This window comes from Syngnathus leptorhynchus, chromosome 5 (genome assembly GCF_054491065.1).
Source record: "Syngnathus leptorhynchus isolate UIUO chromosome 5, UIUO_Slep, whole genome shotgun sequence".
Lineage (NCBI taxonomy): Eukaryota > Metazoa > Chordata > Actinopteri > Syngnathiformes > Syngnathidae > Syngnathus > Syngnathus leptorhynchus.
The window spans coordinates 5952101-5979433 of NC_141199.1; the positions used below are offsets into that span (position 1 = coordinate 5952101).

The window sequence follows — 27333 nt, forward strand, 5'->3', positions numbered from 1 at the left end:
ACGCACTGATGCTGGCATTCCTTCTCCCACACGTCAGGGGGCGCCCCGCACTTCAAACGTTCCGGAAATACCGAAGGAAAACTTGTTTTTGTCTGCTTGCTCGTCGAATATGGTTGTCGGATGTTTCAAAGACCTGCACGCTATTTAAGTCAAGGTACTTCATTTTAACACTACAAAGATGAAAACATTTTGTTCCAGAATGCCAAGTGGTAAAATGCTATTCAAGCTACGTAAACGCTGAGTGATACTTAAGAGCTACTAAGCTAAGTATTCGAACGTTTCGCTGTTTGATCGATTAATACGGAAAGGAATGCACGGTGGGATACTAAGATTAGACGCTTAAATCCAGTCATCATCATACCTTGTCACGCCAAACAGCCAACCATTCTAGGGTGTTCTGATTCACATTCTCGGAGGATATGCTTGTTGGTCTGGGCGCCCTTAAAGTCCAGTGACCCAATCTTCGTGGGTTCGACTCCCCTCTTCTGTTTTTAGCTGTCGAAGTGTCCTTGGGCAAGACACCGAATCCTAAATTGCTACCTTTAGGCGTTCGTTATAAGCGTCTATTAGGCACCGTGATTCTGTCGCATAAATAAGTGCACTTGGTTTAGTGTTTACTTCAGTAATACATTGTTGGTCTAATGTATGATAGGCACCTATTTCGAACCTTTACACAAAGGACTGTAATATCTATTCTGGAAAAGGTCAGAGCTTGCTTGGCCAATGGAGGCATAGGTGTTCCAAATAATTTCAAAAGTAAGTTTACCTTGATAGTGGCACCAGGCAAACATTTGACATGCTAACGCTCGTTGCTTATTCTCTTTCAACTCTCTCCACTTCTCAGGCCGCACACGCCATACTTGAAGGAGGCCTTGGTTGAAGAATGGATCCGGTAGAGTGGGAAAATACTTCTCTCAGGCAACAGAGGAACCTGAACTTAGTTCAACAAAGAGACATTCATGATATGGAAGTGAACGTACCACATAGCTATTGCAGTGATGCCGGGGACTCTGATGGCGAGCCTCTGGAAAATGACGGTCCGGAGCTGACCAGAAAACTTAATCTGCTTCGAGAGATTGAGGAGCGAATATTACACAAGAAAGCCGCAATTCTTATAAAGACATTTGAAATGATCAAAGAGAAACCGCTAGACTCTAAAGCTACAACTCTCAAAGACAGGGTGTCTACAATTTTGCAGCAGCGACATTGTCTCAGCTCTCCGGCAAAGGTGAGAATCAAAGTATGCTATGACCATTGAGCAGTTCTGTTATTACATTTTGTTTTTGGGAATGTATTATATGTATTATATTTGAATCACAGCGCAAGATGTATGTGTCGCCTGAGCGTGATGACTCTCCAAGCCATAGCAGAGAGCGGCAGGAAGACCATCCCCTGAAGCGCAGAGTCGAAGCTTTGATGAGGTATAGATTCTGTGACCACAGTGGATCTACATCAAAGAACCCGGTTAGTAGATTGGTCATTTTAAAAACGGTTTGTTGCTATCAGTCAATGAAAAGATTTTTTAAAAGTGCGGTAAGTTTATGAAGTAAAGATTGGCTCAGCGGTGATAATGTTAATGACAATATTAACACCGATGAAATGTCTATATTGAAATGCGTGCTCATTTTTACATTAATGAGGAAATGAAAATGAGTTCACAACAATCAGCGGTTTCAGATTTCTCCTAACGTCCCCCCCCCCCCCCCCCCCCTCCCCAAAATAAAGAAAAATGTTGAATGGAATAATTCAATGTTAATTGACTATATTCAGTCAATCCCAATTGATAAATTACAACCCATGCCTAGAACAAAGTAGATCAGGTATTATAAAAAAAAAACCCTGTTGCAAATTTACAAAGTAGAGCAATATTGTTGTAAATTGTAATTCACATTCTGGATGAGGCGGTCTTAATAGCTTGCAGTATGTTGCTGAATTTAGAACATGGTACAATCTATGAAGACTGTTTCATCCAGAATATTCTACGTGTAATATGTATTTACTTAATTTGTGACATATTTAAGATTATGTTTTGCCTTTTCCTAGGCTTCCGCTCATGAAATAGCTACGCCGCCTGTTACCCCACCTCCCCGCAGTCAAAGTATTACTTCACAAATCCAGAAAGATAATGTCACCAACAAAGGCTTTGAGCGCTTTCTTAGCTTGCTCAACAAGGGAGTTGACATGGATCTGCTCAGTAGGATCGTCAATGATGACAGCGAACATCTTCAATTAGGAGACCAGCCCTTTAACAGCCAGCACTCCAGTGTGAAGGATGATTTGCATCGGCCTACTAGCAGCGAGAGCCTTCAATGCAACAGTGGAGCCCAGTTACTTGAGAATAGTGGGGAGAGGGCAGAGCTTCCTACTAGCAACACAAGCCTTCAATGCAACAGTGGAGTCCAATTACTTCAGAATGGTGGGGACGGGGCAGAGCTTCCCACTAGCAAACAGTCCCGCAAGGAGAGAGACTCACTGTCGAATATCAACAACAAGGGCAAAGACAAACGAGACAAAAACTCTTCAGGCTCCAATAGTGTCTCCAAGTCTCCCCCGACAGTGGAGCAATCTGAGAAAGAAGAAAAAGAAATGGTGTTGGTAGATGAGCGGCATGAACAGCTCCAGAACATTCTAAACACTTTGGGCTTGAGCCTGGAAATGGAAGACTTGAGCAAACTCACACATCGGACTCAAGAGAGGCTGTATGGGAAAAGGAATGAAAGTAAGTCTGTGACTCCTAGCACAACAGAGCAGCCAGTGAGTCCAGTGATGAGTGGATCCTGCAAATCTGACAGGATATCATCTTCCTCCTCCTCCTCATTGTCACCTTCCAGAAGCTGCCGTCGCAGCCCCTCTCACGGGGAGCTCTCCCACAACAGGGTGTCTCGGGATCGTCACGAGAAAGATTCATTGTTAGCATGCGGTGACTCAATAAAGAAGACAGAAAATTCATTTCATTTCTATAAAAGCCAAGATGACGTGCAAGAACAGAAAACTGTTGGCATAAACAAAGATGCCAACATCTCGTATGAGAGCCCTTATGTTCACTCTCATTGTGATCCTGATTCTTCGTTCCATTGCCCAGATTACGATTTACCAAATTTCACTCATTACTATTCCGCATGCAGTGGTGACACCAATCAATATTGGACCAGTACTACGGGAGCCAGTTTTTCTCCACACTATTCCAGTAGTTATCCTTATTCAACGGACACCCACGGCTCCCACTACGCTATCCCCTCAGTGCAACATAACCACTCCTTTCAAGATCTTTCTTTTGTAAATCCCGACCTGTCTACAAGTGAAGGTCAATTTGGCTCAGTCACTGCTCCAAGGAATCTGCATGTTGTCCAAATGAAGCAGCCACGTCGTCGTCGTCGGTTGCAACGAAAGAAGCAGTTTGAGCAATGGAAAGCCAAAAGGCTAAAACGGATGGAGGAACAGATTCGAAATGTGCAGATGTCGAGGAATCTAACTCAAATTCCCTTTGAAGTTAAAGAGACAAAAGCCTCAGGAAAGCAGGCAAAGCCTACCCAAGATCACGAAAAACACTCAAGAAAACAACAAACACAAACAGATGAGGAAATTAAGGCAAACTTAAGAAAAATGGTAAGGATTTCTCAAACATAGTTTGTTAGAACCGAGCATATTGTAATGCAAATTGACTGAAAAATCACTGCATAAGGAGATAATAGTGAAAAATTGTAAGATAGTGGATTGTCTGAAGGCACATTGTTCACCTTCACCCGCAACAAACAATACACAAATGCAATGGAGCAACATATGTAGGGTATTTAATTTAAGCTTTATCTGTTCCGTATTTGTAACTCTTAAAGGGATTTATTTTGCATTTATAAGTCAAATCCAGTGGGTTTGATGCAAAGCTTGAATAGCATTTGTCTTGTTGCATTTGCTGTCATACCTGTCAAACCAATTTGTAAAACACAACTGCAAGGAGCAGAAGAAACAAAGGAGAAAAAATGGAAAAGCCTCAAACAGGACTGATTCTCTGTATGCCTTGAGGTGCTAATTGTAAAATCACTCAAAGTATTATTTTTTTCTGTGGTAGATTTGTGGGTTTTAACCTATTTGTTACAAACTCATGGATGTATATCTTCATATTTTCTGTTTATTCCTGTATTTTTAAGCTGGAAACATTCAACCAGATGTCAAAGAACAAGTCCCATGCGCCGCCAAATCCTTATCCTGACACACAGGTAAGCAAATAATTTACTGTAGCGTTTTTACACGGGGTGTCTCTGAAATGTTCCAAGACTGGTGTCATGAAAGATATACAAGGGACATATGAAAACTTGTGAGCCTAACTATGAAGGAACGACAAGTATGTCAGTGAAAGTTGATGTCCATTTACAGTGCCTTGCAAAAGTATTCGGCCCCCTTGAACCTTTCAACATTTCGCGACATTTCAGGCTTCAAACATAAAGATATTAAAGTTTAATTTTTTGTCAAGAATCAACAAGTGGGACACAATCGTGAAGTGGAACAAAATTTATTGGATAATTTAAACTTTTTTAACAAATAAAAAACTGAAAAGTGGGGCGTGCAATATTATTCGGCCCCCTTGCGTTAATACTTTGTAGTGCCACCTTTTGCTGCAATTACAGCTGCAACTCTACCCAAAAAAAGTGTGTATGAGTAAATCTACCGCCAATCTGTCCCAAAACACCGCCAAATCACTTCAGAGTTTTTTTTTGTAGTACTGACATCATTTTTTAATACAGATCAGGCCCGCCAAATTATCTGACACATTTGTAGGTTTCATAAAATACAAATAAATTAAAGAAACAAACATTTTTTTTATTTTCAAAAAGTACATATAATGCTGTTGTTTCGTTTCATTTCATTTTTGTTTTTGAATGTTTTGTTTCGTTTCAGTTGCTAACATGAATTGGGCCGGTGAGCGTCCTGCTTTTATTGTGAAAGCGTTTATCAAGAACAAATCTGGAACTGCAACACAACAAGCGTTCCGTTTGCGCTTCAGACTTGGTAGACATCATCCTGTACCTACTCGAAACATGATCTTGTTATGGGTTACTAGCTTCAGAGCCAGTGGATCAGCATCGAAACGAAAGTCAACCGGCTGACCTCGAACCGCCAGAACTCCAGAAAATGTGGCAGCGGTAAGACCAAAATAACATTATTCGAAAATGAAACAACAAAACGGCATTATATGTACTTTTTGAAGATAAAACCCCCCCGAACTTTTTTCTTTATTTGCATTTGATCAAACTTACAAAAGTGTCAGATCAGTTTTGCCTGACCCTGTATAAGAAGTACCGATGTTGGGTCCGCTTTACTGTCACTTTAACCAAAAAGTTCAGTCATCGTCAGACTGTATATTCCAGGGCGATTGCCAGGGTGAACCTTTTAGTTGAGTTCTTTGGAAGACCATTCTTGGAACATTCACGAAACGTATGAACCGTTATGTATGTCGTGTATTGATATAAGTGTGTTTACATACTGTAAATCAAATCTTCTATCTCTATCAAATCTCTTTTTATACAGCCATCTGACTTAACGTTACATTGTTTGGGCTAATGATGATTTGAAGAAAATCACACATTTTGTGTTTTATCTTTTTTGTGTGCAGATGTGACGTTGGACTGTGAACCCTAACCCATCTGTTAGATGTAATAGTCGACTTTTTTTTATACTTAACATTTTTTATACTAAACGTGAGTAAAAAAAATAATTCCTTGGGGCAGATTCTGAATTGCCCCATTCGCAAGATGAGTGGTTGTCATACCTTTGCATAAAGTTCCATCTCAAAATATCTTCGGCTTACGATGTCGATCCGTTCTGAGGCAGTGATGTGAATCGAATTTTGGTGTAAGTCGCAAGAGTAATAAAATGAAACAGTACAGTAGTAAAAAAAACAATTTGTTTGCTTTATTCCTTTGGTTGGCTTGCACACTGGAAGGGGCTTTGCAAGAGAGAGACAACGTAACAGTCCAAAATGGCGTATACCAGGTGAGCGGGTCACACCGTCTTCCTCGGTCCACAGTCTCTTTCGCTGTGTATTCTTCCACCGTGCGCACCAAATAGTTCCCGCACACGTTAAGAATCTTGGGACGCCTTTACGACGCAAAACCGCTTTAAATACATGAAATGAAATACGAAAGAGTGATGCACCGATACCACTTAAAAAAACAAAACAATATAAGTACGAGTACTTTGCTTACACTACTTGTTGACAGAGTACTGAAAAACACAAACAAAATAATTCCACCAAACTTAAGTCATTTTTATTTTTCAATGCAACAACAAGCAAATGTTACAGTCGACAGCGAATGACAGTCTACTTTAAATATCTGACTTTTCTATTACTTTAAAATAAGAACCTCTTCTACATAAATAACATTCTTTGAAGTCTACCGGCCAAAAAATTGGGAAAAAAAAGACTAACTTAACTTTGAGAACGGCATAACCTTGTTTGTTCAATATTTTCTGTTCGCTACACCAATGCCAAATTTAAGTGGAAGGTTATTTTCTTGCATGTAAAACGAGTCTTTGTGGGGTGAAATTATCGTCACTCCACTGTGCTGTGAAACTAATCAGAGACACTGCCCTGTGAGCATTTTGTCGTCTACCTAGACGTCTTGGCTAAAACTCGTCTAAAAAGGTCTAAAAGTGAAAGTTTTTTAGACATCTATCCCATAGACGTCTATGGTATAGATCAGGTGCCCCCAACCACCGGGTCGCGGACCGGTCCCGGTCCGTGGGTCACTTTGTACCGGGCTGCCAAGCCGCACAGGAAAAAAAATAACTTTTTATCGACGATCAATTCAGGTCAAGACGCTTGTGCCGGTCACGTGACATATTTCTCCAGTCGAGCCTGCAAAGCTAACAAAAATGAGTGATTGTTTCAGTACATTTTAGTACGACTAGTAAATTACAAGGTCGCATCGCTTCCCAGCATTACAGCAACCGTGGTCAGGGGGCGTCACTGAATAGCTGTTGTCCCCGTGAGGCTATTTCATTTCAAAATAGGCTGCTCCGTTAATGTTTCGAGTAAATTTATGGATCGATGTGGAAGGGAAACATAGGTAAGCAGAAGTTGAGCAGAAGTTGAGCATTGACTTAGTGTATTTCTGTTTGTTGCAGAACCACACGCACACACTAACACACATCCTACACACACTCAGGTCTGATCCGTGTTGTCAGTGATGCTGACCAGGTTGCCTCCTTGTAAATTTACGGATCGATGTGGAAGGGAAACATAGGTAAGCAGAAGTTGAGTAGAAGTTGAGCATTGACTTAGTGTATTTCTGTTTGTTGCAGAACCACACACACACTAACACACATCCTACACACACTCAGGTCTGATCCGTGTTGTCAGTGATGCTGAGCAGGTTGCCTCCAAGGAGGACACAGTCGTCTCGCGCCTCCTACCAGGTCTTGGCATGGTTGTGATTGACCAGGTAGCAGAAGTCGCTGAAGGGGTTCTCCACCCACGAGCCACATTTTTTGCTCCAGCCTGCAAGCAAGACTCGCGTCACTTGAGGGCCAACTGGCCAATGACCCAATCACGTGTCGGGCGCAGGATGGGATGCCCACCTGCTTGCGGCTCATCATGGCAAGGCTCTCGGATTTTGGCTGCAAAAACACAAAGGGATCACACATGAGAGAGCAGTGAGAGGTCAAAGGGCAAAGTGAGCTGTGGTGACTTTTGGACCTTTTTTGCAGACAGATGGCTGCTCTTTAGTGCTGGGCCACTTCTAAAATTGTCCGGAAGCTGAAAGAGCAAAGCAGTCACCATGTCCTGTAGACTGTTCTCCCTTCACCGAGATGTAGTTCTGCGGACGACATACCACTCGAGTGCGTTTGGTGTTGCAACTTAATTTCTTCAAACGTTCAGATTTTTTTTCTTTTCCCATTACTCCATTTTAAACATCAACAACTACTACTCTTCCAGTGAAATCACAATGTTCCTATTTTATTCTCAGACTGTCCATCTGTAAAATTCTGTAAAATCTGTAAGACATGACCTTCTTACCTTCCAACTTGACCTGGAGCCCAGTTGGAGTAGGTTATCGTCTCACGACCATCTGACCAAGTCAGCTTCTTTTGCTCCTTGTCATACCGACACCAAGCTTATCCGGGGTCGGGTCGCAGGGGCAGCAGCTTTAGGAGGGACTCCCAGACCTTCCTCTCCCCAGCCACTTCCTCCAGCTCATCCCGGGGGATCCCAAGGCGTTCCCAGGCCAGCCGAGAGACGTAGTCTCTCCAGCGCGTCCTGGGTCGTCCCCGGGGTCTCCTACCGGTGGGACATGCCCGGAACACCTCCCCGGGGAGGCGTCCAGAAGGCATCCTGATGAGATGCCCGAGCCACCTCATCTGGCTCCTCTCAACGTGGAGGAGCAGGGGCTCTACTCGGAGTCTCTCCCAGATGACCGAGCTTCTCACCCTATGTCTAAGGGAGAGCCCGGACATCCTGCGGAGGAAACTCATTTCAGCCGCTTGTATCCTGGACCTCGTTCTTTCGGTCACGACCCATAGCTCGTGACCATAGGTGAGGGTAGGAGCGTAGATCGACCGGTAAATCAAGAGCTTTGCCATTTGGCTCAGCTCTCTCTTCACCACGACGAACCGGTACAGAGTCCGCATTACTGCCGACGCTGCACCGATCCGCCTGTCGATCTCACGCTCCATCCTGCCCTCACTCGTGAACAAGACCCCAAGATACTTGAACTCCTCCACTTGGGGCAGGATCTCATCCCCGATCCGGAGAGGGCATTCCACCCTTTTCCGACCGAGGACCATGGACTCGGATTTGGAGGTGCTGACCCTCATCCCGACCGCTTCACACTCAGCTGCGAACCGCTCCAGTGAGAGCTGGATATCACGGACTGAAGAAGCCAACAGCACCACGTCATCTGCAAAAAGCAGTGACGCGATGCTGAGGTCCCCAAACTGGGCCCCCTCAACGCCTCGGCTGCGCCTAGAAATTTTGTCCATAAAAATTATGAACAGAATCGGTGACAAAGGGCAGCCTTGGCGGAGTCCAACCCTCACTGGGAACGAATCCGATTTACTGCCGGAAATGCAGACCAAACTCTGGCATCGGTGATACAGGGACCGAACCGCCCTTATCAGTTGGCTCGGCACCTTGTACTCCCGAAGCACCCTCCAGAGAACCTCCCGAGGGACACGGTCGAACGCCTTCTCCAAGTCCACAAAGCACATGTGGACTGGCTGGGCGAACTCCCATGCACCCTCGAGGGTTTTGCCGAGGGTGTAGAGCTGGTCCACTGTTCCACGGCCAGGACGAAAGCCACACTGCTCCTCCTAAATCCGAGGTTCGACCTCCGACAGATCCTCCTCTCCAGCACCCCTGAATAGACATTACCAGAGGGGCTGAGGAGTGTGATTCCCCTGAATTGGAACACACCCTCCGGTCCCCCTTCTTAAAGAGGGGAACCACCACCCCAGTCTGCCAATCCAGAGGCACCGTCCCCGATGTCCACGCAATGCTGTAGAGGCATGTCAGCCAAGACAGCCCCACAACATCCAGAGCCTTTAAGAACTCCGGGCGTATCTCATCCACCCCCGGGGCCTTGCCATCAAGGAGTTTTTTAACTACCTCAGTGACTTCGACCTCCGAGATTGGAGAGTCCGCCTCAGAGTCCTCAGGCCCTGCTTCCACAAAGTAAGGCATGTTGGTGGAATTGAGGAGGTCTTCGAAGTATTCCCCCCACCGACTCACGACATCCCGAGTCGAGGTCAGCAGCACACCATCTCCACTGTAAACAGTGTTGACCGTGCACTGCTTCCCCCTCCTGAGACGCCGGATGGTGGACCAGAATTTCCTCAAAGCCGTCCGGAAGTCATTCTCCATGGCCTCGCCAAACACTGGGTTTTGCCTCAGCAACCGCCAAAGCCGCGTTCCGCTTGGCCATCCGGTACCTGTCGGCTGCCTCCGGAGTCCCACAGGCCAAAAGAGCCCGATAGGACTCCTTCTTCAGCATAACGTCATCCCTTACTGCCGGTGTCCACCAGCGGGTTCGGGGATTGCCGCCACGACAGGCACCGACCACCTTACGGCCACAGCTCCGGTCGGCTGCCTCAACAATGGAGGCGCGGAACATGATCCACTCGGACTCAATGTCCCCCGCCTTCCCCGGGACGTGGGAAAAGCTCTGCCGGAGGTGTGAGTTGAAGTTCTTTCTGACAGAGAATTCAGCTAAACGTTCCCAGCAGATCCTCACAGAGTGTTTGTGTCTGCCAGGTCGGACCGGCATCTTCCCTCACCATCGGAGCCAACCCACCACCAGGTGGTGATCAGTTGACAGCTCCGCCCCTCTCTTTGCCCGAGTGTCTAAAACATGCGGCCGTAAATCCGATGACACGACTACAAAGTCGATCATCGAACTGCGGTCTAGGGTGTCCTGGTGCCAAGTGCACACATGGACACCCTTGTGTTTGAACGTGGTGTTCCTTATTGAAAATCCGTGTTGAGCACAGATGTCCAATGATGGAACACCGCTCGGGTTCAGATAGGGGGGCCGTTCCTCCCAATCACGCCCTTCCAGGTCTCACTGTCATTGCCCACGTGAGCATTGAAGTCACCCAGTAGAACGATAGAATCCCCAGAAGGAGCGCTCTCCAGCACTTCTTCTAAGGACCCCAAACGGGTGGGTACTCTGAGTTTCTGTTTGGTGCATAGGCACAAACAACAGTCAGGACACGTCCTGCCACCCGAAGACAGAGGGAGGCCACCCTCTCGTTCACCGGGGTGAACCCCAATGTGCAGGCGCCCAGCCGGGGGGCAATAAGTATGCCCACACCTGCTCAACGCCTCTCACCGTGGGCAACTCCAGAGTAGAAGAGAGTCCAGCCCCTCTCGATAAGGCTTTTACCAGAGCCCAAACTATGTGTGGAGGCAAGTCCGACTATGTCTAGTCGGAACCTTTCTGCCTCACACACCAGATCGGGCTCCTTTCCAGCCAGACAGGTGACATTCCATGTCCCTAGAGCCAGCCTCTGCAGCCGGGGATCGGACCGCCAAGGTCCCCGCCTTTGGCCGCCGCCCAGCTCACTATGCACCCGACCCCTTTGGCCCCTCCTATAGGTGGTGAGCCCATTGGAAGGGGGACCCACGTCTTTTCGGGCTATGCCCGACCGGACCCCATGAGCGAAGGCCCGGCCACCAGGCGCTCGCCTTCGAGCCCCAACCTCCAGGCCTGGCTCCAGAGAGGGGCCCCGGTGACCCGCGTCCGGGCGAGGGAAAACGACATCCATATATCTTTTTCATCATAAGGGGTCTTCTGAGCCGTGCTTGGACCCTTTTGCCATGGGTGACCCTACCAGGGGCATGAAGCCCCAGACAACATGGCTCCTAGGATCATAGGGGCACGCAAACCCCTCTACCACGATAAGGTGACGACTCACGGAGGGGTGACTTCTGATCGACTGAGGAAACATTTGGGGGATTGTAGAATCTTTTTATTTGATGCATATTCCACTTATTCAAGCTCATCTCTGTTGAGTGTGGGCCTTAGGTCTGGGGTACTTTTAGCCCTCAAGAAACGCTGACGTACGAGTACAGAGAATAGAATTGGCGCAGCTGGCTCCAATCCAAATTTAACCATCAAGCAGTCTTGTTTGTGACCAGTCTGGGATCAGAGTTTGAACAATGAGTGGTTTGGTTTGTGACCGTTTAGGGTAGAGACTAAATGTAAAAAGCACGGAGTCTGGAAGGCACGGGAGGAACTCGCCACATTTCTACATCTTGGAGAAATAAAATCTTTTTCCAATCAGCTGATTGTCTCGAGATATTTTTTCCTTCTCTGAGGAAGCCACTTTCAACAGCGAGTTCCCGAAGAACAACTAATAATTATAATACATTTTATTAAGGCGCCTTTCAAGGCACTCAAGGCTGCCAACTGACCAGCTGCCAAGTTACCACAGGATTATCAACGTTTTGCCACCAATGTCGTGGGACCTTTACCTTGTATGAACTTTGTCTCGCGCCTCCTGCCACGTCACATCCTGGTTGTGGCTGATCAGGTAGCAGAAGTCGTTGGCTAGGTTCTCCATCCACCTGCCCCACTTTTTGCTCCAGCCTGCATGCGAGACTCGCGTCACTTGAGGGCCAATTGGCGACAAGAGCGCGACCACGGATGTGACGCCCACCTGGCCTGAATATTGATGATGGAAGTGGAGTAAGAGCCTTTCTGATCTTGGCTGCAAGAGGAATCAATAATGAGCGTGCGCGTGAAAGGGCAAAGGGAGCCGTCGTGACTTTCAGACCTTTTTGGCAGATGCCTACAAAGCTGTTGACTTCGCAGCCATAGTCAGTAAGACGAAAAACCCTGAACAGACCTATGCATTCGTACTTGAAAATGTCAATTCGTGAGGTGTCGTCCTGCACACATGACAGATATAACTTGAGCGCAATGGCTTTTTTTTTTTTTTTTGCTCTTGTCAATTACAATTCTAATTGCCATCAAACTGCAGCTTTGTCCTTGTTCCATCTGATTTTCCGGAAAACATTTCTTCGTAGCTCATCTCGTAACATTGCGACCATTCCAGTCAAAGTTGAGTGGACGCTGGCCAGGTGACCTTTGCGTTCCTTGCAGAAGTCCTCAGCGGACTGCCAACTCATCTTCTCCCGCCTGTTAGGATACGGATTTTAGTTATTGATCTGACTCCAAATTATGATCAACACTTAACACAAGTTTCTATGTCCTAATCCACACACTGGCGCACCTAACAATTTTGCGAGTTCGTTCTGTCAAAGAGAAGACCAGTAGATCAATCAGACCAAATTTACCAAATGTTTATTCCTAACAAAGTGCTCTAATACAGGCCTGGGTCCCGGGTCCCTCACACTAAAACTCGTGCGTTTCTGTGACCACCAAAAGACGACACATTCTTCCGGGTTGCCCAGTTTTAAAGAAACACAATATGAATATTTAAAGCATGCAAAATATTGTGTGATGATTGGTCGATGGTCATCTCCTCCCCGTCGAGGTGTCATCACTGTGGTCAGGAGTTGGGGGTTTTCCTCTCGAAGCCCAACCACCTGGACGTGGTATTGTTCTTTGATCACCGACCTCGAGGTGTTATCGTCTGGTACTCTGTTGGAACAATCTCGGGGGAAGCCTTGGCCTGCCAGACCAGGAGGCCTTATCTTTATGAGTTTACGACTCTCCTTTAAACTAAATGCTTTCTATTTGGTTCAAGGAATGTCTTTTGATCCTTGTCAGCCTTATGTTTCCTTCCTGTCCTTATGTTACTTTTGTGTTTGTTTTGTAAGAAGTCTTCAATGACAATGAGCAGAGCTTCTTTGCATAGGCGAAATGTTCTTTGTCAGTTTAAAGGGACTTCATTCCTTTTAGTTAACTGTAGCTTTGATTCATAGATTGTAGATGATCAAAATTGGTTATATACAGTTTGAAGAAGTCACATTAAAGTTATCCCATATTTACTCAATGTTCGTTTAAGGAACTGTATATCAGTTACCTTACATTTACTTAATATGTGCTGAAAGGTTTAAGTAAGGTTAGATATTATTATTATTATGTGTTGTGTTAGTTTACTAAGAAGTTAAACTTAGCAGGAGTCGGCCACCTGTGGAGAGGACAACTGGTTGGGGGAAGAAAGCAGACTCTGCACTCCCAATGTGGGGGTCGAGAAGATCAATTCACACTACACTACATTCCTTTTCTAATCAGCGTTACTACAGCCACTATCTCCCTTCCTTTAGTGTAGCAACGCCTCTGTAGCCAGGGCATCCAAGACATCAAAAGGAGGAGCACGTGGGGGAGGAACTCAGAACTGGCGGAAACTGCAACCGAGCCTCCCCCCAATACTAGATATTATATTGATATGATTATATGTTTAACACAACCTTGAAAAATATGTTTGCTAACTGCTGAAAGCACATTTCCCTTTATTCCCTCTCATGACCTCATTTATGAGGTCATCACCCGCGACTCTAGCAAATATCTACCAGTGCGCTATCGGTCCTTTCTTCCTCCCGCGGCTCATGTTGAGCCACCAGGGTATATTGGCCCATCGGTGGCAACGGGCCAACGGTTTTCTCGATCAACCGGACAGTGAGTGATCTAATACATGGAACACAACAACAACCGCATAACATCATAATTGTAGTAAAAATAGCCACAGCAACAAGCACAGACATGATGAGCCCTTTCCAGTTTCCAAACGTTTTCATCCAATCAAACCAAATATCGGTGTGTACACCTGAATGATCTTTCATCTTTTTATTCAGTGTCCTTAGTCCTTCCAACGCCTTGGTCAGTCGTCCCCCTGGTGCCGTGTTGTTTGGGATGAAAGTACAACATGCATCACCAAACATTTCACACACACCATGTTCCTTAGCCAATAGCATGTCCAACGCAATTCTATTTTGGAACGCCATTAATGACGTCGCGGCCAATTGTTCATGAACTGCGGCAAATGATTCAGCTGTATAATTACCAAGTCGTTGGACATTGTAATGAACGTAATTAATACGGTCTACATTTTTATTGGGGGTGATCCATAGGAAGATACTTTCGAATCCCGAGGCCACTTGATTAACGAGTTTATACTCATCTGGTACACCCCGGGGCACTCCTATAGCGTCAATATATGTTGGATCGTCGTCGCTCAACCACGGGGCAAAACGTCTCTTTTGGCTCGCTTCAGGAGCTCCGCCAATGGGGACTCCAGGTCCCAATTGAGATTCTGTATTTCAATGGGGACAACCACCACAGGCATTATCAAAGACACGAGGGCACAGATACCTGATGCATTCTTTGGCAAGCGATCATATAATTTGTCATCACCACACCACAACCAGATGTCTGCACGAGAGAGAGGAGAGGTTACAGTCAGTGACAAATTTTTGAATTTGAAATTGAATTTCCACCATGTGGAATCTATTGTCCCAATACTTATGCCGGTCCCCTTTAACTTTAAACATGTCATATTTTGTTGAGTCACATGGTTGTCAAAAACGGGCTTTCTTTTTTAGTGAATAATTGTATGCCGTGACTCTCCAATGCCCTCTCAACCAAAGACAAACTAAACTCACCCCCTAAGCATTGAGAATAAAACAACCACATTTCTCCGTATGTTAATTTACCTTTTCCATGACATGAAGCAACTACAAACCGTCCATCCCCTTTACATTGGTGAATACATGTCCCTTCTCTGTCTGGTGGGGCTAAATCCAATATTTCCCTTACCTGTTCAATTTGCTTCCTCCACACCCTTCTCTGGTACTTTTCCAATTTGTCCTGTAACGTTTGGTTTGTCTCTGTCCAATTAGACAATGTGACATGCATTTGCCAATTCCCGCTGTCACATCTCTGTCTCAAACCTTCCTGTTCTTCTCGTGAGAGCTCTTCTGTTGTGTTCACAAAAACTACTTCTCCTTTGCATCGGTATTGTTTATAAGTGGGTAAAATTTGAATCTGGGACGTTTTCTGCTGGATAGTCTCATCAATTGTCATCAATGTCCACACAAAAAGACAACTTACTAAAAATAGCACTACTAAAATTAATTCTGAAAAATCCGAAAATCCTTTCGAGCCCTCTCCTTTACTTTTCCGTATTGCTGCTCCTTCTCCTTCTGTCACCCCCCTTTGGCCGGGTCCGGGACACGGCCAAACAAGAATACCTTCATCTTGACGGAACAAACTCTGGGGCCGGACGTAGGTGTGAGTAGTGATACCACCGACGTCCTTTGAAGTCGAGCTGGGCCATGTGAGAGGTCCTGGCCAAGACACGAAAGGGGCCCTTCCACCTGGGCTCCGTCCACTTTCTGGAGATGACTCTGACGTAGACGTGTACATGTGAGCTGTTTCTCCACCGACACGCCTTCCTCCGCCGCAGCGGTTTTCTCTCCAATCTGTGCAGAAACACTGGACACCAAAGCAGACAAATAGGACCCTTATGCTGTATGAGACCAATTTGGTACCGTAACATCCTCCGGTGGGACGAGCGTCGTTGCTGGTCCCGGCATTAGACGACCTGTCATCAATTCAAACGGTGCAAATCCAGTGTGCCTGTTAACAGATTGCCGCACAGACAACAAGGCAAGCGGAAGAGCTTGGAGCCAATTCATTTTTGTTTGAGCCATAATTTTGGCCAGTTTTTCCTTCAACGTCCGGTTCATTCGTTCAACTTTGCCCTGGCTCTGAGGATGGTAGACACAGCCGAATCGATGCTTCAAACGCAAAATTGATTCCACCTTGGCCAAGGCTTTGTTGTTAAAGTGTGTACCATTGTCAGAGCGGATCAGGGCGGGAAAACTATGCGTGGGGATGTAATGGGTGATCAAAGCCTTGATCACAGCAGCAGAATCTTCTTTCGAGCACGGATATGCCTCAGGCCAGCCTGAGTAAACGTCAACCAACACAAGCAAAAAGCGTTTCCCATTCACTCTTGTATACATGTCGGTGAAATCAATGATCACCTCTGCTCCCAGCCACGGGGTCGGCTGAAACAGGCCGGGCTTAGGCTTCAACGTAGGACGCAAACAGGAGTCTGGGTGTTCCCCGTCCAGATTACTGGACCGCGGGACACCAACATCTCCAGCAATCCTGTCTGCCATGGGTTGTTTAATTTGGTATGCATTCTGAGACTCAAACCAGTACAAATTAGGAATGTGAGTTTCCCGCCAATCGGTCTGTTGCAACAACTGCTTGACCATTGAGCCCAATTGTCTGGCCTTGTGTCCTGGGGCAATAGCTAGGGAAATGTGTGGCACCCCTTTTTCTGTCATTTTGAACCACTGCATTTGTTCATGTGTCAGCTCAGTTACCGCTGCAACTCCCTCTTTACCAATCAAAATGCATGATGAAATTAAATCCCACATGTGCCCTTCAATTTCTTCAAACAAATCCCGATATACATCATCACTTTTTCGGTCATAATATAGAGTGCAATGCAAAGGATCAACAGGTGGGTGGTATGGCGTCAGTGAGCAGATCCAGGGTTTCCACAGTTGGTAGGTCGAGAATACACCACCACCAGCAGGGGTCTCTGGCTCCAGCCTGGCCCAGTAGATGGTTGCCGTTTCTGCTTCTGTTGGTAGGGGCGCCATCAGCCACTGACCATGTTGTTGTATTTGTTGTGAGCACTGGATGCTGATGCCATCTGGAAATTGAATAATCACTCCCTCTGGCCCGCACAGAATTCTGGCTTCAACGGCTGACAACAAGTCCCTCCCCATCAAATTGATTGGGGTGTCCGTGGAATGGATGTATTTGTGCCAGAGTCTACACCCCGTCCGGGTGATCACAGTCTCAAGTGGTTTGGTAAAAGGCAGAGTTTGTGGTTTTCCCGAGAAGCCGACCAAAGTTGTTGTTTTCTTTGACAGTGAGGATACAGGAAGGGCAGTGTTTATTGATGAATATGTTGCGCCTGTGTCCACCAGCATCTGCACAGGTTTTCCCTCCACTGTCACATGAAGCATTGGCTCCGCCGGGCCGCTGCTTCTCTGGCTCCCCGGGCATCCCTATTCGAATTGTCCACACCAGAGATCATCATGTTGATAGTACTGACCTCTGTGTGCTTGTGGCTGTTGCCAGGGTCGTCCACTCGAGGGAGCTGTTCGTGTTTGTTGTATCGGCTCCTCGGGTTGATGTGGCGGGCCTCCGGCTGGACGGCCGGCTCCGTGCGGTCGATACTACGGGCACTCTCTTGCCCAGTGATCGGTTTCGCCGCAGATGTAGCATGCGTTGGGCGAATGGTTTTTGTATGTCGCCCTCCCCGGGTAAGCAGGTGCACTCCCTCCCCGGCCTCTGTATCCGCCCCGGAACTGGCCCCTTCCGCGTCCCACCACCTGAGGAGCCTGTGACATTTGCATTTCCTTTTTCTGTGATTTAGACTGTCTAGCTTCACCATGCATTTTTGCCAACTGTAATTTCAACAACTGTTTGGATAATGCGTCTGTCTCGTTATCAACTTTAGCTTGTGACTCAGTAAACATTCTGCAGTGATGCAAAAGATGACGTTTAAATCGTTCCTCGGCACAAACCAGAATGTCAGGGTCTGACATTAACTGCTTCTTCACATCTGGCGGAAGTCCATCCACCAGCGCCGTCCAGAAGAGCACCTCTGCCCCGTGCGTGAGAGTCGGATGGCGACCTGTGGTTTCAATCCAACTCTCCACACATGTTACATAATGTTGGGCAGGTGACATTTTCACATAATAAGGAAACATAGTGGGGGCCAAATCGGTGGGTTGTGGAAAGTCATTTTAATGTTTTCAAACAGGGGCGCTGCTACTTGTGGCAAGGGCACCTCCCTCCCCAGTCTCGCTGTGCCTGCTGCTTCCTCAATCGCCTGCAATTGCACTAGGGAGCATGCTCCTGCCAACATCTGTCGCATGTCACCAAGTGTACAACTCTGTCCACTCATTAGAGCCAAAAACTTGTTCAGCCACACCTTGCCTCCTCTGTGTAGTGGGGGCATCTTTTCCATCATCGCAGTTACATCACGGAGCACCATGGGCTCGTAACGCTGACCATCCGCTGTTGCCACTAGGGGACACATCAACTCATTTTTCTGAACCTCTGCTTGTATCATCTGTCCACGAGTACTCCGCAAATTATATTCTCTCCGTGTCTGGCTCTCTCCCTGTCCGCCCTTTTTTCTACCATTCAGATTCGCGTACTCCAACATTTTCCTCTGTTGCATCACAACATCATCTTCCTCCTCACCGCTACTGTCCCGCTGTGAATGCTCCTTCTGTCTCCACTCGCTCTTCGCGTCTTGTCTTATTTTCTCCGTTACCCATTTCAACATCTGCGCTTCCTGTCTACGCTGCTCATCAACTTGATCAAGTTTCTTCTTTAGCTCCTCGTTCTCGGCACTTAGTCTATGCCCACCTACTCCTTTCGTTATGTTGGACGTTTGAGGGCTCGGAGCGGGGGTGGAAGTGTCCACGCGGGACGCCTCCTCCTCCCTGATCCGTCGCCTCTCTCTATTTACTGCTTGTTCAATCAGTTGTACAATACTTTGATCCGCCCTTTCACCTTCGCCCTCGACATCCACTACCAGTCGGCCACCCAACGTCACCACTGGAGCCATCACTCCGGGGTTGCCGTACGGCGGCGGTCCAACAGCAGTCACTCCGAGTGTGGGGGCACTCGGGGGTGTTACATCATGCAAAGATGGATAAATGCCCTTGTATTCAACTCCTTTCTTATCTATTTCCACCGCTTTCTCTTCCACTTTGGCATGTATCGCATACAATTAAGAAATCTACTTGCCATGTACTTCTCATCACCTTCAAGAGTTAGAGATTTACCGTTTTTTATTTCCTATCTTAACTTGGTATTTTTAGATTTTTCCAATTTTTTCAATTTTTTGTTTTACTTTTTTTTTTTTTTACTTTTTTTTTACTTTGAGGATCCTCAATGCAGGATTAAATTTACCCTTCAACAAAATTACTAGCCTGTGTATTACGGTTGGTTTTTGCTAGTACTGTTTTTTACTGTCAATTTATCCTACCATTCACACTCTCAACGCACACACACCTCTCATCACACACACTATCTCACTCCATTCATTCCTCTCAGCACACGCACTCCTCTCATCACACACACTATCTCACACACACTCCTATCAATTTGGGGCATTTTGGATGTTTTAGCGGTCTGATCTCTCACAGAAGGAACTGTTACCACCGGATGTTTTCGGGAGAGCCTCACACCTCCCAGGATCTCAAAAAAAAACCTGGCTATTTGAATACGCTCGTCAACGTACCCTTGTCCGCCACGACTAGGCTAGGTCCCGGACCTATTCGTAATACGCGTAAGTCCCTGACTTTACCGTACACGTCACACACGTAAGTTCCAAACTTATTTGCCGTATGTATCTCTTGCACACTTTATTTGATCTGAACAACAGTCTCCTCTTAAATTTCCTCTTTCAATTTGCAGAATTTCGACTTATAGTAACAGGTATTCTGCTTACCTTATCAGTGATGAGCGCTCAGGGTTGAGGAGACGTTGTACCAGCTCAACGTTGTGCACCTTACTTATTCCAAACGGTTCGCCGACCGAGAGACAGCGTCCCGGACGCTGTCCGGTGTCCTGGATACAGACCACGAGTTGTCAATTACCCTTCTCTCGACATCACGTCGGGGTCACCAAGAAATTGTTAGGATACGGATTTTAGTTATTGATCTGACTCCAAATTATGATCAACACTTAACACAAGTTTCTATGTCCTAATCCACACACTGGCGCACCTAACAATTTTGCGAGTTCGTTCTGTCAAAGAGAAGACCAGTAGATCAATCAGACCAAATTTACCAAATGTTTATTCCTAACAAAGTGCTCTAATACAGGCCTGGGTCCCGGGTCCCTCACACTAAAACTCGTGCGTTTCTGTGACCACCAAAAGACGACACATTCTTCCGGGTTGCCCAGTTTTAAAGAAACACAATATGAATATTTAAAGCATGCAAAATATTGTGTGATGATTGGTCGATGGTCATCTCCTCCCCGTCGAGGTGTCATCACTGTGGTCAGGAGTTGGGGGTTTTCCTCTCGAAGCCCAACCACCTGGACGTGGTATTGTTCTTTGATCACCGACCTCGAGGTGTTATCGTCTGGTACTCTGTTGGAACAATCTCGGGGGAAGCCTTGGCCTGCCAGACCAGGAGGCCTTATCTTTATGAGTTTACGACTCTCCTTTAAACTAAATGCTTTCTATTTGGTTCAAGGAATGTCTTTTGATCCTTGTCAGCCTTATGTTTCCTTCCTGTCCTTATGTTACTTTTGTGTTTGTTTTGTAAGAAGTCTTCAATGACAATGAGCAGAGCTTCTTTGCATAGGCGAAATGTTCTTTGTCAGTTTAAAGGGACTTCATTCCTTTTAGTTAACTGTAGCTTTGATTCATAGATTGTAGATGATCAAAATTGGTTATATACAGTTTGAAGAAGTCACATTAAAGTTATCCCATATTTACTCAATGTTCGTTTAAGGAACTGTATATCAGTTACCTTACATTTACTTAATATGTGCTGAAAGGTTTAAGTAAGGTTAGATATTATTATTATTATGTGTTGTGTTAGTTTACTAAGAAGTTAAACTTAGCAGGAGTCGGCCACCTGTGGAGAGGACAACTGGTTGGGGGAAGAAAGCAGACTCTGCACTCCCAATGTGGGGGTCGAGAAGATCAATTCACACTACACTACATTCCTTTTCTAATCAGCGTTACTACAGCCACTATCTCCCTTCCTTTAGTGTAGCAACGCCTCTGTAGCCAGGGCATCCAAGACATCAAAAGGAGGAGCACGTGGGGGAGGAACTCAGAACTGGCGGAAACTGCAACCGAGCCTCCCCCCAATACTAGATATTATATTGATATGATTATATGTTTAACACAACCTTGAAAAATATGTTTGCTAACTGCTGAAAGCACATTTCCCTTTACGCCCAAAATGATAGCAAGAGTTGTCGAACAGAAAGTCGCCAGGGTCGCAGAAGGAAGCTGAAGCCACAAACATACTTGGATTGGAAAAGCACTGGGGGGCGGTGCAGGAGTAGAAACAAGCGTGGGAGCCACTCACTCTCCACTCGATCGTAACCGAAGTCTTTAAAGGAACACTGCCTACCCTCCAGGCAGTCTGCAGAAAGACCACACGTTTGAAATGTTCCTTTTGAAATCCTAATATAATTCGTGCGGGCTTACCGTTCAGCGAGCACTCGCACATGTATGGCAATGAGGATCCACACGAACCGTGTCGCCACTGATTATTGTTGACTACGCCAAAGTTGACGTACGCGCTGGACTCCACGTCGGAGCTGTAGGGAGAAGTCGTGAAAAGCATCTCAGTATTTCTTACTTTTTGATGAAAAATGGACAAAAGCTCTTTTTCCCTCCCCATCACGATGCTGTTTCCCATTTTGGAAAAAGACTGGCATATGTAACTGTCTTGTCAGCAGCGTCTTGGCATTTGTATCGAGTTTTGTTTCAAAAGACAGAAAGTTGGTTCAAATTAACCCAAGTAGTGGGTCAATCCAATCTGTATTTCTTTAAAACAAATTTAGGTTATTTTTGTAACCAGCTTTCATTCCAGTGCATGTCTCTCCATTTGCACTTACGATGTAAAGGGAAATGTGCCTTCAGCAGTTTGCAAACATATTTTTTAAGGTTGTGTTAAACTCATAATCATATAAATATAATATCTAGTATTGGAGTGCTTGTGTGGATTGGTGGGGGTGAGGAATGTGCAGGCACACTGCATGAACTTGTCTTCTTCAAAGTGTTGTAAAACAGGCCCAGTCAGGGAGTACGGGATGGTACGGGACGAAGGGAGTACCGGACGATAACACCTCAAGGTCGGTGAGGAACAAAGAACAAAACCACGTCCAGGTGGTCGGGCTTCGAGAGGAAAAAACCCAACCCCCTGACCACAGTGATGACACCTCGACGGGGAGGCGATGGCCATCGACCAATCATCACACAATGTTTTGCATGTTTTCATATTCATATTGTGTATCTTTAAAACTGGGCAACCCGGAAGGATGTGTCGTCTTTTGGTGGTCACAAAAACACACGAGTTTTAGTGTGAGGGACCCGGGACCCAGGCCTGTATTAGTGCGCTTTGTTAGGAATAAACAATTGGTAAATTTGGTCTGATTGATCTACTGGTCTTCTCTTTAACAGAACGAACTCGCAAAATTGTTAGGTGTGCCAGTGTGTGTTTTGGGACATAGCAACTTGTGTTAAGTGTTGATCGCAATTTGGAGTCAGATCAATAGCTAAAAATCCGTATCCTAACAAATGACATTCTCTCGTGTTACTTTTCAGATTTTTAAAGTCCTAAATGACATTCAAATGCAAACAACACACTGAACACACCTCACTGCCAGTGACTATTGGACGAAAATAAAAAATCAATTCGCTGTCAGAAGGATAACGTTAAAATAGAGAAAAGAAGCTTGCGATTAAGTCGTTTGTGGTGGCATTTTGCTTGCACCGACAATGTGGCAGGCAGCTTGTGACGCAGTGAATCAAAAGGCAAGCGCTTTTTGTTTTGGGTTGTTGCGCTCTATTAGCTCACCGCTAAATTAGACTAATTTGTACACTTAGCCTACAAAAGACATGATCAGGTACGCCCTAGTGTGGATGATTTATGTACTGCTTGCTCTAAGAAACTGAGCCCCTCATTATTGATGTGGCTCCTTTGTTAGCGTAATGGAGAAAACACAGCAATGAAATGGGAGAACGTGAAGTATAGTATAGAAATAAAAAGTGACTTGCAGGAAAACCAAGTTTGGTTAGCCCCAACTTGGTTTTCCTGCGAGTTACTTTTTATTTCTTTACCTCAGGGGGTCGGTAACCCAAAATGTTCAAAGAGCCATATTGCCCCCCAACCCCTTAAAAAAAAAACATACCTATCTGAAGTCGCAAAAATCTAAAAGCCTTTTATAAGGCTACATAGACTGTCCTTACCTAAGCTGTATGCCTACTATTGAAATAATTAAGCAGGCTACAAATAAAAAAAATGAGCATGAATAATTCAATGTCTATTTTCCCTGCAGCGCATCCTGGAGAGAATTAGGCATCACGTGACTACTACTGTACGAGAGTTCACATACCTGCATAGCATACCAGAGCTGCCTGTTCAATATTGGTCACGTCACACGACTCATCACAGGCAATTGAGAAAGCTGGTGCTGAATTGATGCCCTCGATTTGCTGATCGGTGATATTGTTTGCCATTTTAATTACACTTTCCCTCACTGTCCGAAAATAGGCACTCTGATATTTTAATGAATGAATCCTACTTGTACTCGCCATCGGTTGAATGGTTTATCATCTCCTGGGCTGCAACAAAACTTTCAGCAGTGGTAGAGTTTGGAGATGCAATCCACTTCTTGAAACTGTTTTTTCGGTCCTCAAATCTCTCCACCAGCACTGCAATTGCACCTTTCCTCTCAGTTCCAACTGGGTGATCGGCAGCGCATGCTTTAGCTGAAAATGTCGCTCCAAATTACTCTTTTGTTATTTGACAACTTCTCATTGCATATCAAACATGCAGGCAATCCTTCAGCATTGGCAATAAAAGCAAATAGTTCAGTCCATTCTTTCTTAAAGCCTCTGTTCTCATCAGCAATCTATCTCTTTTTGCCTTTTGAATCCAAGGCCCATCCCTCACACACTTGTTTGTTTACAACTCATCTGTGCTATGACGCGATTTTGCTATTTGGCGCCATTCTGAAATTCTGTATTTCTAATATATTTACAACGGCATACATTTTTACAGCATAAAGAATGGGTCATGATTATGCTGTAAAAACATTTTAAATAACCAAAAAGAAAAAAAAAATTCTTTCCATTTTCACACATTTTTGCAAAAGCTCCAGCGAGCCGCTAGAATGCGAGCCGCGGGTTGCCGACCCCTGGTTTACCTTGACAACAAAACACTGGTATTGAGGCCGTGGCTCAGGCAGTAGAGCATGTCGACCAATACTTCCTCCTACTCTTCTTTGAGCATTCTTTGTTAGTTTTTTGTTGTTGTTGTTGGTTTATTCGTCTGTTTGTTTCATGGACTTAAATTTGGAACTTTAAAGTGTTATTTGTTTTATTTTACTCTTTTTATGTTTTAAATATGTTCGAAATAAAGGCGGTTCGACCCTAGCTCTGTCCCAGTCACGTGTCGTTGTGTCCTTGGGCAAGACACTTCACACACACATTGTCTCCAGGTCGCCATTCAAATCGAGAAAGTGTTCTCAATGGACTTACCTGTTAAAACATTGAATGGATAAAAATGGAAAAATAAAGCAATAAATACAACAAAAGCGGCGCCCAATGAACGAACGAGTGTCACGAGCGCTTTCGGGTGCGTTCTCATCGTTTGAAAGTCCACGAGAGGGCAAACACCCCGCGGACAGTGGCGAGCGGGTGGGTGCCTTCCACTTGCCCTCGCACAGTTTACCAACAGCAGGCGCGCACATGTCGGGCTCGCGTACGGTGTACGCGCGCACGAAGCCGGCTTTCTAGGGGGACGTGACGTCATTTGGCCCGTTTGACAACCTCCGAGCAATGAAAAACGTCCATTTTATTTTTGTCGAGATTTTATTCGGGAAGGGCAAACAAAGCAAGGATAAAGTGGTGACGTAGTTTTTACTTTTAGTTTGTCATAATAGATTTGCCGGTAACGTCATTTTCGCGTCAAACAAGAAATAAGATCAAAAACATCCAGGAGACCTTGAATAAATCATTGGTCACTTCATTTTTATTCTATTATAGTTTATTGATCATTCAAACTTTCGTACAACCTTTCGATCCTTTGCATTCAGGACTGATGAGAGGCATACATCTGTTCAATTTAGCACCAATTAAATTTATCCATGGACACTACAGTGCCGTAGGGCAAAAAGATGATTTACAACAGCTTCAAAGTCCCAATATACGGAAGAGGATTAGGGCCTGTGAAGGGGGAATATTTTTTTTCTCAGAATTCTGATTTCACTTTGAAGTGAAAATTGTGACTTTAAAGTCTGAATTGTAACTTTAAAGTCTGAATTCTCACTCTTAAAATCTAAATTCTCACTTCAAAGTCTAAATTTTGACTTTAGAGTGAAAATTCTGACTATAAAGTCTAAATTCTGACTTCACGGTGAAAATTCTGACTTAAAAGTGAGAATACCCACTGTCTGATCAAAGACTTCTCACGAAAGTCAGAATCCTGTCGCCCTTTTTTTTTTTTCTTCACCGGCCGTAATCCTTTTCTGTACCAATCCAACTCCGAAATCGCAAATTACTCACTTTACGAAGTCCACGCGGCGCTCAAGGCAAGAATACGCACAAGGCGCGCGGCCAGTGGCGTTCCCATCGCTCACAGGAGAGGATATTCCACGCAAATAGTTTACAGTCAACAAATTCGACTCCAAAGCAAATGATGGACGGACTATACTAATCACAATACGCTTGCGTGTTCTGATGCCACTTGGACGTCGACCACCACGTGACGTCACACACGCTCCTAACACGTTTGCACGCCTTTGACCTGGTAAGAGTGGACGTGACATCTTAGACGCCTTTCACTCGCAACAAAGTAAAAAATAAATAAAACAAAAAATAAAGGAGTGGGGAGATAAGTTTCGTCGCTTCCGACTGCCAACAGACCTCCGAGTTGGGCTTGGAGCAGAGCCAAAGTGAGGCCATGGCTCGTGTAAATGCACATGTCAGCGGCACATTAGAAGTGACTGTGTCAGGGATCACCAAGGATAAAAACTCAATCAATGCACAATGGAATACGTTCAAACCAAAAATAAACTTTTCTTTTTAGCATCAATCTATAGTTGTCTATAGTGATAATCTATAGTCAACACAATTCATCAGCACTCGGAAATAGTAAAGCATTGGCGCTCATTGGAAACGGGCTAACACCACTTGTCCAGATATCCGTAGTTGAGCTAAAGGTAGTAACTCCTTGTAACAAGTCTGTAATGTGCCTTTTTACATTCTCATGCACCTTCAATCAAACGAGTCATTTTTACAACATTATTTGTTGATAACATTATTTGACCGATTCAATGCTTTCCAACTTCAAGAGGGCTTGTGACGCAGAGGGAGGAGTTGAGTGACGCTTGCTGGCCAATCAGAGACAAGAATAAGGTTCACCGCGACAGGTGAAGGGAAAAAAATGTTTCATAATTTCATTTTTTCCCATTAATGTGTAATTGTGATTATTGTTTTTCCATCCAAGATAACATTACGTCTTTATATATGACATTAATGCCTTCATTATTCCTCATTCCTTAGGAGCAAAATATAGTTTTGAATTAGGCTGTGTTCATATGTATATTTGCAATACATAATAAAATTCTAATGTATGCATTTTGAGTTCTAATTACAACTATATCCGGTTATTGATTTTTTTATAGAGTGCAAACTATACTCTGTGTATGTGCCATGATCAATTCATCTTTTTGTTTCATCCTATTTCTCTACCTGTCACAATATAAATGTGCTTGGTGTGCTTTTTTTGTCGTGTTACCAAGTTTGCTTCCCTTTTCTGATGAGCAGCTGCTGCAGAGACAAATGGTGATACTCAGACATTTTTATTTCACAATGCCTCAACGTCGCAAAGACACAGACACGGTTTAGGGCTCTACTCTGAGCATTGTCCTGGGTTCGGCAGGGTTTGCGCGACGGGGTTTTGCCCGGCTAGGCTGGCCTCGCAGCTCACCGATTGGGCCTTGCGCCACTGGTCCGGTGTGAGGCTCAAGGTGCTGGTCCAGCTGTAAAGCCCATCTACATCAGCCTCTTCCAGGGAGCTGTGCGACACCCCCGAGGTAGCGGGGGCGCCATCAACCTTCCAGCCCA

At 45.3% G+C, this 27333-nt stretch overlaps 2 protein-coding genes across 29 annotated transcripts; one reads left to right on the forward strand and one right to left on the reverse strand.

Annotated features, from left to right (window-relative positions):
- On the forward strand, positions 1-24675 carry LOC147056522 (uncharacterized). Of its 9 annotated transcripts, none has more exons than XR_015066048.1 (7): positions 1-154; positions 845-1228; positions 1321-1464; positions 2044-3606; positions 4146-4214; positions 4894-5138; positions 5609-5897. XR_015066048.1 is itself a non-coding variant. In XM_085912067.1 (7 exons), exons 2-6 carry the CDS (start codon positions 884-886, stop codon positions 5963-5965), a joined length of 2148 nt encoding a protein of 715 aa, XP_085768193.1. In that variant the 5' UTR covers positions 1-154; positions 845-883; the 3' UTR covers positions 5966-5988; positions 23541-24675. The 9 variants fall into 9 exon arrangements, 8 of the variants coding, with proteins under 8 accessions (XP_085768193.1, XP_085768194.1, XP_085768191.1 ...); XM_085912067.1 differs by lacking the exons at positions 4894-5138; positions 5609-5897 and adding exons at positions 5939-5988; positions 23541-24675; XM_085912068.1 differs by lacking the exons at positions 4894-5138; positions 5609-5897 and adding exons at positions 5939-5988; positions 22260-22619.
- LOC147056523 (uncharacterized) lies at positions 6411-26217 on the reverse strand. Of its 20 annotated transcripts, XM_085912088.1 has the most exons (10): positions 25771-25903; positions 23598-23973; positions 21685-21797; positions 21563-21619; positions 21429-21483; positions 12583-12635; positions 11969-12204; positions 7694-7814; positions 7576-7614; positions 6411-7495 (listed from the first exon to the last, which is right to left on the reverse strand). In XM_085912088.1, exons 2-8 carry the CDS (start codon positions 23606-23608, stop codon positions 7737-7739), a joined length of 603 nt encoding a protein of 200 aa, XP_085768214.1. In that variant the 5' UTR covers positions 23609-23973; positions 25771-25903; the 3' UTR covers positions 6411-7495; positions 7576-7614; positions 7694-7736. The 20 variants fall into 20 exon arrangements, 19 of the variants coding, with proteins under 19 accessions (XP_085768214.1, XP_085768209.1, XP_085768210.1 ...); XM_085912083.1 differs by lacking the exon at positions 23598-23973 and having other exon boundaries at positions 25771-26217; XM_085912084.1 differs by lacking the exon at positions 23598-23973 and having other exon boundaries at positions 24745-25912.
- Between the last annotated feature and the right edge of the window lie 1116 nt (positions 26218-27333).

Coding starts and splice junctions, on each gene's coding strand:
- LOC147056522 (XM_085912062.1), top strand. CDS start 884: ATGGATCCGGTAGAGTGGGAAAATACTTCTCTCAGGCAACAGAGGAAC. Junction 1,229..1,320: donor GTCTCAGCTCTCCGGCAAAG/GTGAGAATCAAA, acceptor TTTGAATCACAG/CGCAAGATGTATGTGTCGCC. Junction 1,465..2,043: donor GATCTACATCAAAGAACCCG/GTTAGTAGATTG, acceptor GCCTTTTCCTAG/GCTTCCGCTCATGAAATAGC.
- LOC147056523 (XM_085912075.1), bottom strand. CDS start 17,452: ATGCTTCATGTGACAGTGGAGGGAAAACCTGTGCAGATGCTGGTGGAC.